Source organism: Chelonia mydas, chromosome 15 (assembly GCF_015237465.2).
Source record: "Chelonia mydas isolate rCheMyd1 chromosome 15, rCheMyd1.pri.v2, whole genome shotgun sequence".
Classification (NCBI taxonomy): domain Eukaryota; kingdom Metazoa; phylum Chordata; order Testudines; family Cheloniidae; genus Chelonia; species Chelonia mydas.
The window spans coordinates 27,019,750-27,031,124 of NC_057856.1; the positions used below are offsets into that span (position 1 = coordinate 27,019,750).

General features: G+C 41.4%; 1 protein-coding gene across 3 annotated transcripts in view; it reads left to right on the forward strand.

The window, feature by feature from the left end:
• TCTN1 (tectonic family member 1) overlaps positions 1-11,375 on the forward strand; it is a 17,787-nt gene continuing 6,412 nt past the window's right edge. For 2 of the 3 annotated variants that reach the window (XM_037878567.2, XM_037878568.2), the window contains exons 1-6: positions 1-378; positions 4,093-4,213; positions 7,284-7,414; positions 8,303-8,472; positions 9,130-9,217; positions 10,396-10,505. In XM_037878567.2, the coding sequence (XP_037734495.1) occupies positions 63-378; positions 4,093-4,213; positions 7,284-7,414; positions 8,303-8,472; positions 9,130-9,217; positions 10,396-10,505 (936 nt within the window). In that variant the 5' untranslated portion in view covers positions 1-62. The remainder of the gene's footprint in view (positions 379-4,092; positions 4,214-7,283; positions 7,415-8,302; positions 8,473-9,129; positions 9,218-10,395; positions 10,506-11,375) is intronic. The other variant, XM_037878566.2, reaches the window with a different exon arrangement.

Consider the following 11,375-nt stretch of genomic DNA (forward strand, 5'->3'; position numbering starts at 1 on the left):
CCGGGGCGTCGCCTTGGTTACCGAGGCGCTGGCGCGAGCGAGCGGGGCTCGCAGGAGCCGGGATGGCGGCAGTGGCGCTGAGGCTCGGGATCCTCCTCCTCCTCCTCCTGCTGCTGCCGCCGCTCCCGGCCGTTAGGGGGGTCTCGGGACAGAGCCGCTCCGCCAGCGCCACCCCGCAGCCCTCGGCGGGCTCGGGCCCGCCCGCCCCCTCTGTTCCAGAGACTCCCCGCCGCCCCGCCGCCAGCCCCACAGCTCCCGGGCCCGGCGTGGGCTCCTCCCCAGCCCCGGAGTCGCCGCCGCCAGAGACCCCCGCTCCGCCCGCCGCCTCCCCTGCGCCAGCGGCCCGGGCAGGGCCCGGGCCTGCCCCCGTCACAGACGGTGGGTACCGCCCAGCAAGCGGCTGGGGGAGCCGGGAACCGGCTGAGGAGGGGATGGACGGGGGAGGATCGGGCCAGGGGAGCAATGGGGGCTGGATGGGGATGGGGCGGAGGATCTGTGGGGTCTGGCTCGGGAGGTGGGGTGGGGGCTGGGGGCTCTGGCTGGGCGGATCTGGGGCGTCCTCCGTGCTCCCAGCACTAGTTGCCCAGCACCTGCAGCTTCTGTCGCTACAATTCTCTGAAGTCCCGGGTGGCACTTCCAGGGGGATGCCATCAGGGCCTTTGGGTGACTCCTAGGAATCCTCGATGAAAGCATTGGCCTGCTGAGTGTATTTAGAATATCAATTTGTAAATGGTTTTTGCTTCTTAACTACTCCCTTTGGTTCCTTCTCCCCCTCTGGCTTCATGCCTTCTTCCATGCCTGCCTATGACTTGGAACAATCGCTTGCTGGCCAGTTTGCCCTCTTATTCATCTTGGAAATCATCCCTGTGAAGCCCCACTTCTGTGGGGAAGGCGTTACTGAAAGTCTTCTTGCTAGCAAAGCCCTACATCGCCTTTCTCTTCACTTTTGTGCCTTGCATCCTCCTTTTCAGAAGCACATTATAAATTCTCCAGGTCAGGGACCCTACCATTTTTATGTGTTCTGTAAAGCCCTGTTTACATTTATGGTGCTGCATACTGAGTAAAAACACTTTCCTATAAGAAATTGGAAACATGCATTTTAGAGTTTGCTTTTCCCCAATACACATAAGGGTTGTTTTGCTGGGGTTCAGGATTTCGGTAGACCAAAAGCTCTTTGAGGAAGTAGCTGTGTTTTGGTTTTGTGTTTGCACAGTGCTTAGCATGATGGGATTGAGGGCTATTAGTAGGGCTCCTAGACACTACTACATTACAAATAATTTTATGCTGAGAGAGGCTCATCCTGGCAATGTCTTTCAACTGGTAGCTGTGTTTTGCATTTCACTCCTGATTTGTCTCTCTTGAAAGCTGCTGCTGACCCCACATCACTTGAGGAACTAGGAAGTTTGCCCATGTGTACTCCTTTCCGAATGTCAGGGGACTTAAAATCCCTCAAAATTGATCCCTGTTTTACATTTCCAATTCAGGATTCTGGTGCCAAATTCAGCTAATAGAACTTCAGAGAGACAGTGGGTAAGGTAATATCTTATTGGACAACTTCTGTTGGTGAGAGAGAGACTTTCAAGTGTCCAGAGAGCTCTTCAGGCATTAATGAGAACATGTTGGACACTGTCTAGGTGATCAGATAGCATCCAGTGGGCCATAGTGAAATTTAAAAGTTACAAATTGAAATTAAAAAAAATTATGAAAAAGTCATCTGTATCCTGACTGCTAGCTGTTGTCCCTCACTTACTGTTGTTCTAGGCCAGGGATCTCAAACTCAAATCATCACGAGGGCCACATGAGGACTAGTACGTTGGCCCAAGGGCCGCATCACTGAAACCTTTTCATACAACGATGCAAAAGTATAGTCAAAAATGAAAAAAGAAAAAAAATCACATGCTATTAAAAGTCAATGTATTAACTTTTTAAAAACTGTAATGCGAAGAGGGGTTTTAATAAAATATAAACACCTGTAACTATTCCTTATGTGGTCAGTAACACTGATGATGATCTACTCTAACAGTTTATCAACATAGCTGTAATGGCAGGAACTTTTTAAAGTAACTTCATACAAAATACGTTGCTACTTTTAACTACTCATAGCAAAGAATCATACATGCTGAACTTCATACCTCAGACTGCTTGTCTAGTCTAGGAGGCCCTGCCCCATCTCTTCCCTGCCACCATTCCACAAAGTCCCTACCCCAACCCCGCCTCTTCTCCACCTCCTCCCCACTCCGTCCTGGAAAGTCGTAAGTGCTGCCAAACAGTTGTTTGGCGGCCGGAAGGTAGGCAGAGGAGAAGGGATGCGGTGTGCTCGGCAGGAGTGCACGGAGAGCTTGGCTACGGTGGAGTTGGCGCCTATGGCGGGCCACAGGAAATAATTGGCCCGTGTGTTTGAGACCCCTGTTCTAGCCTTTGGCTCTTGCAATCCATGGGTAAATACATCACTGATCCAAATTCCAGAGGCTTTGGAATCAAGATCTCTAGTGCCTCCCTCCAATCTATATTTACTTACATAATAGCAAATGACAAAAATAGAATGGTGAGCAGTGGCCTGGGTGCTAGCCCTGCTAAGTTGTATTCCTTGCTTTGCAACTGACTCTCTAGAGACTTGTTCAAGCCTTGGCTTTCCCTACCTTTACAATTAGAATAGTAATGCTTGCTTACTTCACAGCAGGCCATAAAGCTTAAATGATTAAACGCCTTGAAATCCTGTTAAAGCTACTATGGATGTGCAAAGAATAACCATTTTACTACTAACAGAACTTGGCAATTTCATATTGTCAGTCAAATTCCCTCACTTCCAAAAGTGACATTCCAAAGAATGTTTTGGTTTTGTCCTAAATGAAACAATTATGGGGATTAAAAGGAAAAGCAAATAAACTTACTGATAGGTGACGGGGTACACTACTCACCACGGATGGCACCCCCTTCTGAGAATTGCCTCTGCACAACTAACACCCCTTCCTGTGGTTGAACTCCACCATGCTCTTTTGCCAGCTGTGGCTCCTCTTTTGCTTAAGGAGCTGTTGCCTCCTCTTCATGACTCAGCCTTCCAGCCAGGTCATTCAGCCTGTATCCCCCCAGGGTGCCAAAGTCCTTCTGCAGGACTGGTCTCAGGCAGTCTTATCTAGCAGTGCCCTGATTGTGCCATTTCCCTAGTGGCCAGTAGGGGAACCTAGGTCTATCCACTACTCCAGGTTACAGTCCAGAGACCCTATACCTGCAAACTGTAGGCCTCTTTCACTCAGACCCTGTTGCTCCTTCCTACATCCTCTGGTCCTCTCCCATGTGTACCAGCTCAAACTCCCCCCTCACAGGGAGTAACTGCAGATTGTAGCACCCTATAGTCTCAAACTCACCTCTCTACTCTCAGGGAGTGACTACAGCCAGACTCTCTGTTGCCAGCATCTTGGCTTTATAAGCCCAGCCCAGTTCCTCTCCAAGCTGGACTTCATCAGCAAATTAGGCCTTAGCATGCCCTGGCTTTCCTCCAGAGGCAGTCTATAGGGGGTTAATTGAAACTAGAAAAATTTTTAAGATAAAGCTGCAAAGATAAGATGGAAAGAAAGAAAAAAAGAAAGAAAGAAAGAAAGAAAATTCACATCTTTAAAAAAATCAACTCATATTGAAACATCAGGAAGATATATTACTGTACATGGAGCATGTCTTGTCCTTGGAATTGTGTGGGAGTTATAACAAAATGTTTTATATTTGTGTTAGAATCTAAACAAATAGATCAACATTTATTAATATGACTTTTTCTATATCAGTATTGGGTAATGATCATATTTTTTGACATCTTCAAAATTCCTGTTTATTTCACTACGAGTTTTGGATTCCTAAGGAATGCAGAATCAGGTCTCTAGTATGCCCTTGATATTGTTAATTGCTCATCATATGGTCACTTCTTGAGAAAATGTGTATCTTAAATAATAATTCATGGTTTTAAAAACGATACCTTAGGATTTAGATATAAACATTTAACTGCAGTTAAAGAAGGACACTGTGAAAACAAAAAATATAAAGAATGTTTTGTTAGGCATTAAAATTCATTCCTAATTTTATTTTAAATCTTCTTCTCTCCAGTTGCTACATTGTGTGTTTGTGACCTCTCGGTGGCACAGTGTGATGTAAATTGCTGCTGTGACCCAGACTGCAGTGCCGCAGATTTCAGTCTCTTTACTACATGTTCAGTTCACATTGTCACGTAAGTTCATAAATAACTTTTTTTTTTTCAGCTCGAAGATGCAGAGTCCCATCATATTTTCATTGAATTCAATGGATACAGGCTAGGGTCTGCATTGTGGGCTTGTTTTCCCACAGAACCTCCTTGCTGAGTGACAGGGCACTGCATTCACCCGCCATCCAGTCCTCAGCACCTAGGCAGTCATCAGCACAGCTCTACTGGGCCTGGGAGACTCAGGCCTTCACCTGAATCCCATGGGAGTCTTCCCTTTCTGGGACTGTCATAAACAAACTAGTGAAAGACAGCAGCAAGCCTGCCTTCAAACAAGGGACCTCCAGCAGTCTGTATAAGGGTTCAAAGCCCTCAGGTGAATCACTGACAGGAGCTGTGAAATAGACATTCAGGGTATGCCCAGTTCTGCTTAGACTGGCTGTGGTCATGGAGGAGTCTTTGTCCTCATTTACACTTCTCCCCAAACTGGGCTGGGCTTCCCTGTTTTTAAGGCTCTTCATCCAGGCCTGAAATGCCTCACAGATGTGGTGGAGCAGGGAGGCTTCAGTTTAGTCCTGCTTTTTAACCCCTTCCTGTCCAATGGGGGGTTTGTATACCTCCGTCACAGTCTGGAGTTAGTTTTAGTGATATCTCTTTACAGCTGAAGAGAAGTCCCAAGGGAGGCTGATAATGGTCTCTTGTTGGGACATGTCTGTTTGCACTGAACTGTTTCTGGAGTAAAAAAGGGAGCTGTAGGTTTGTAAAAGATCACTTTTGAGTGGGATGTGAATATTTAAGGCTATGGAGCTGAGCCTCTAATTGTTCTGATGTCAAGAATTGAGTGCTGGCACTATTCTCATTAATGCTTCAGGAATGACTTCAGCCTAAATCTTGACATGGAGATACAAAGGTAATTTAGTATCCATTATAGCACTGGATGGCTATTTGGAACAGATGTTTGAACTTCTACATTAATTTCTCTGTGCTATGCGTTGGATTGTAATCTCATCAGACCTGTCAAACTAAGCAAGGTCATGTCTGTCTGTTGCTTGGATAGGAGATGTTGAAGGAAAATGCAGGTTTTGCAGGGAGTGATGTAGGTTACACCTTTCCCTCTATGTCAATACTGACTCAATGCCTTATCGTGACATTAAGGGCATTGTTTTTGCGGGTGCCATCTTTAAGAGAAAGAGTAAAACATTTGCAGCTTCCTATCAATACAATTTAGAAGCTGGAAATTAGGAGCATTAGCACCCAGTAAGCAAGTGGTTCTCTCCATGGACCACCAATAGTCCATCAGTGTTAGTTTGGGAACCCTTTGCTGTAAGAAGTCCTAGTCCTAGGAACGTGATAGCACCATGGCCATCATTAGATAATGCGAGCTTTCCTCTGATCTGTCTTTTAGGAGCAAGCATAGAATCTCTTCATCTCATTGGCAATTTTTGCCTTTCTAAAGTAACATAGTAAAATATTAAAATATAACATGATAGTAATATAATGCTGGCTTATTGTTTGTCTTTTGTTGCTGTTTACAACCTATTTCAGTATGTAGCTTTGCACTGGTATCAGCCTCTCAAACAGGAGTTAAGAAAGCTCATTTTAGAGTCTGAATTTAAAATAGCTCAATGTGACTTCTCAGAACAATAAGCATAGCTCTTCAACCCACTTCCTGCATAAATTAGCCCAATCTGAATAACTGAGTTTATTCTCAGTGCTTTGAACTTTGAATCATTCAGCCACCTGGGACTGCTATTTCTTTGTTCTTGCCACAATGCATATTGCCACCCATTTATAGGTATTTTATATATATATCGGAAAGGTGTAATCAAAGCCTTTTGAATGACAGTTGAATCCTCTGCTATGAATATTTTATTCTTGTCAACTAGAAATGCATAAAATCAAGCTGTACTTTTTTTCTCAAGCTATCTTTTGTGACATGTCAAGGGATTGTCAATAGCCACAAGTTTTACATCTCACTTTTACATATCATTTTAAAGATGGTAACTTTCATGTAAGCAACTGCTGTAGTTGCTACAGGGGTGTTATAATTATGAATAGGAGGGGAGGTGGTTTGTGGAATCCTGAGGGAGCAGGAATATAGTCCATGATGTGGGCCTGTTAAGATGTGGTTCACCTTATGAAATAGTTTACAACACTCTACCTAATGGGTCATGTCTAACTAGCATAACTTAATAAAGGAGAAATGTAGTGTTCAGGATTATATAAATTCCATATATGCCATTTCTTTTAATTTTGATAATGTTCTTTTACTGCTTTTGACCACTCTGCAGTATCCACTCACTCTAGCACATGAGGTATCACCGTCTCATATTCAAGTCCACCAGCCAACGTAGGGGGGATTAGTACTCTTCAGAGTGTGACATTTACCATCCACTGAGGTCTTATTGGAAAACCCCACTCACTATTGACCATACCCGCTGCAGTACCAAATTCTCTTGTTGATCTTCATTGAGGATGCTGGTAACACATTGTACCTATCCTAAACTGACTCAATATTTCCCCTCCTTGATGTTTCTCATTCCATCCTTTGTCTCCTATGTGTTGTGAGCAGTTCATTATATTCTTTTTATGAAGATGAGTGATATGATTCTGCTGCTATCTCAAGTCCATGCACCTCATTTTCCCCTGATCCTCTTGTAGCCTTCTCTATGTTCAACCTCATTCCGACCCATCCCCTACCTTCTCTCTGGTATGAAAAAAAGCACTTTCTGAATGTCCAGTCTTTAACATATGTGCCATTGTGGTATCTGAAGCCAATTGGATCCCATGTGAGTTGTCATCTTTTATATCATTGTCATCAAATGCTGTCCTACTTTGAACAGTGGCTATTATCACATCCCTCTGTTTTGAAATCTGTGAATGAAAGATATTGGAGAATGGCTAATTGTTGTTGGTTTTTCCTGGGATAAACAGTATAAAATGTTAAACCTTGTAAGGGTGCATAAATGATCTTCAAATCTTTACTGTAGTTATCCATCCCCACTGTTGCCTTCCTTCTGTTACAACAATACATGCATATAAAGATTGTAAAATAACATTGTCAAAATTGACTTTGTTGGATCTGTATATTTGTTTGCAGAGGTGACAGCCAGCTTTGCACTCAGGAAGCAGCTATATATTCAATCAGTGTTACAGCACATCCACCTGAAAGGATATTTAAATTAGTTGATCAGAACAATCCAAGTATTTTCTGCATTCACGCTACAAACTGTAAGTAGATCTGTAACTCATGTTGAGCAGTGCAATGTTGTCATCTTCAAAACTTTTTGGATGACAAAAATAAAGACTAAAACTGCAAGTAACCAAACTTGCAAGAAGACTGGTTATCCTGTATGCTGATGGTCTGGTGCCATACTCCTTGCCCTGACAAAACACTAACAGTTTTATCAAAGGAGTTTTGCCCCCATACAGAGCCTCTGTATAGAGAGAATGGGATTGGGATCTAATTAGGGCTGGTTGAAGATTTCCATCAAAACTCTTTTCCAGTGGGAAATTGGGCTTTTGACTAAATGAAGATTATTGCAGAAAATGTTTGCTTTTCTCAAATTTTAAATTTTTCATCAGAAAACTAAAAATGTTTAAATTTTTAGAAGAAAAGTCAATATTTTCTGCAGGGGGAACTAATTCTAACTAGCTCCAGTTGTGACTGTGCAACTGGTGAAATTTTTTCCAAATCTTCTGATGTCAGTTTTGTGGGGGCTTTCACATAAGTGAAATAGAGTTCATGCTGTAATTTTTTCATCTCACCATGACTGTGAAATAGTAATTTAAGTGCTATCCATTAATTGGTATGTCTTGGTATCAGAATGTATGATCAAATCAGAGACTTTGGTCTAAAAGGTCCCAAATTTAGGAAAGCATTTTATCCTGTGCTTAATTTTAAGCACGTTTAAGTGCTTTTTTGAATCGGGGCCAAATTACAGATACCAGCTAATACCGCCTAGAAAACTTTGAGAAATATTCATCTTATTCTGGTATTTTCCTTCCCATTTTTAAATTCTAAGGGTATGTTCCTGTCTCCACAATGGAAATGTTTGTTACTAAACACAATTTTTATAACTTAAAACTTTCTCACTTTTATAAAATATTTTTTCACAGATAAACAAGCACTGTCCTTTATTCCTCCTGAAATGCCTACTTCACAAAATTTTGATAGTTTGCTTAAACAGTTTGAAGGTGTTACCTTCAGTGCTGAATCTGATGTTCTCTTGAATACTGAATTAGATGCTCAGAATTTCTCTGATACAAATGAAACTGCTAGATATGAGGTAAAAATAATCTGATTCTTTTTATATTTGCAATATTTTAAATGTACTTTCTTTTATCATAAAACACTTTCTCGCTAATGAATCTTTCCATATATAATTGAATAAACATTGTTTGCATCAACTTAAAGTTACTTTTCTGAAAAATACAGACTTCATTATAGTCCTTCATTAAATATAAAAATTTCAGAGCAAAAGACTAAAGTGCAGCATTTGGCTTTAGTCTTCTACAAAATCAAAGTGAATTTTTAACATCTGGGAATTGTTGCTATTATGCTACTTTTGCTATTGTTGGCAAGAAAAAAAGAAAAGGGCAAGATGCTATTAAAATCTAGCCAGTAGGGTTTATCTAGTCAGTTGTCAGTGCAAATTTCTAAAATATGGACTTTGTAGTCTTTGAGAAGATTTGTTTTATTTTAATAACAGCAGATGAGCTGGAGAATTTCCAGTGATTGTAGCAGATCTTTAATTTAGCAGTCAGTTTACAATGGTAACATGATCTTGGCTTGAGGTATTGGTGGGTGGAGAAATTTGGTTTATTGGGAGCCATGGTAGAAGCAAACAAAATGTTAATAGTTCTGGTTAAATTTGTTGTACATTTTATGAATCTTTCTGTGTACTGAAAATCTACAAGCTTGGGTTTGCTCCTTTATTTGGCAGTATGGTGTTCCTATCCAGACGGCTGATGCATTTCTGAGATTGCCTGCTCCCCTTGTCTCCTCTCAGTGCTCCGATGCTAATCCTGCAGGTTGGCAAATGCATTCTAATTCCTGTTTATCCTCTCTTTAGTGTGTGCTTTTGTTATCCTGCCACTCCAATTTACAGATGATTCAAATGAACTATCACACTTACCTGTTCAACCCTGGGTAAAGTTTCATTTATAAAAATGGTACTTAGCTATTTTAATTCCTTTTGGTCATAAACAAGAAATTGTGTTCCATGTAGACTGAGCCATTCAGAGTCACAAATATAAATCACTGAGTCTCATTAATGGGTTGCTTTTCTGTTTCTGAAACTGAGCCCCTTTGGCCTTATGGATGCAATAGAATTAGTGTGAGGGTGATAATGCAAGGTGGGATGGGGTTACATGAAACAAGGCCCAATCCTGCATACCTTGGAGGGAGTCTCCACTGAAGCCAAGGAAGTTCCTCACATGAGTAAGCTCTGTTTGCCTGAGTAAGAGTTGTAGGATTGGGTCCTGAACTTTCATACCAACAATATCCTAAAATGCTTCAGAGATAAATACAGATGGTATATGTTACAGAAAATACTAGATGGGAAATAAAAGTATTGGCATAAGGTAGATAATGGGGGAAGAGAAACTCAGAAATCCCTAGTTAAAGAAAGAATGATAAGCTTATGAGAGCTGTAAATGCAAGCATAAGTCTAATGGTAGATTTTTTTTGTCAATTTCTATTTTTAGGAAATAATGTTTAGTAAGAATGTGACCATGTCCTAAATGAGCATACATGCACATAACTAATGATGATAAAATCATGAAAATCCTCTTTAAACTATGTGAAAAAGTGTGGTTCTCTTTTCTGTCTCTAAACAAAAGTAAAAATGCCAAAGAAATGGAAAATAAATTCCCTATTTTTTTTTCCCCTCCATGACAGTTAGTTTTAATGAAAAGGTAAACTCTTAGTTTTGAATTTAACCTTAAACGTGAGAATTTTCAGTACAAAAGTGATAAACCTTTTTAGCTACAGTTGTACCAAAGGCTGCATAATAGGCACTGATTCTAAGGCCCTGTCTACACTGGCAAGTTTGTGCGCAGTGTGGAGGTGTTAATAGACAATCTTTTAATTGACAGCTGTCTAAGCATTACTTCTCATTCACTTTCTGTGTTGCATTTACTTGAGATTTTTGTCTTTTGCTTTTCATAATTGTGTTTTCTTTAGTTCTCTCAGTAATACTTTTTTACAGGTTTTCTAGTAAACCAGGCTGTGAAATGCAGTAGAATGATAAATGTGGGAAATTGTAACACCACTCAAGCACTTAGTATGCTGTTTTACACCAACTCCAGCATTTTAGCAGTAAGTAGGGTTTTGAAACACAGCTGCTGACTGACAGTTGGTATTTATTTCCTATCTCCTCTTCACATCTTTAGAATTACGTAATTTCCATTTCCTAAGGGAAGTGGGATGATGACTGTTTACTTTATATAGGAGTTTAAATGGGATTTGGAAAAAATCTTCATCACCATCATACCTTGTAGAAATAGCCATTCCCTCCCACCCCCCTTTCGAGCTCAGAAAAGAAAAGCACTTGTTTGTTGGGGGCTTAGATAACCAAAAGACAGCCTGGAAGATGTGAGTTTGTGTATGATTCTAGGATTGCTGTTGCTGAGATAGTGGACTTATTGTAGATGCGTGGGTTTCCACTTTCGATGTGCATGCCTAGGCCTTCATAAAGAGCCTGTTGCCAGGAGTCTAGATCCTCAAAAGTATTTAGGCTCCTAACTTGATTTCACTGGAAGTTAGGAGCCTACATACCTTTGGGGGTCTGGGCTAGAGTGCCTAAGGTGGCAATGGCCAGGGTTTTGGTAGAGTGAGATTAATGTTCTTCTTTGTGTGTGTGGATCCCACTGTAGGTAGGCATGCACTTTGTGGGCCCAGATAGGATGTTTTTGAATAGCAGTGTCTGGGGCCATACCTGTGCCCTCTGCCTCCTCATGCTCCCATAAAAGGCAGGATGGCCATAACTATCCCTCAGTTCCCCTTTTTACTGGAGCAAGACAGAGCCCTGCTGCTGTCTAACCCACTATTGTTCTAGTTTAAAACTTACTTTTTCAGCAATGAATCTTTTTCCTATTCTTCTCTTCGTAGTTATTCTCCAAAAAAGGGGAAAAGGAGACATTTTGACAAGCATTGGGCCTTGGACTTAGCCACGGTTGCACAAATGAC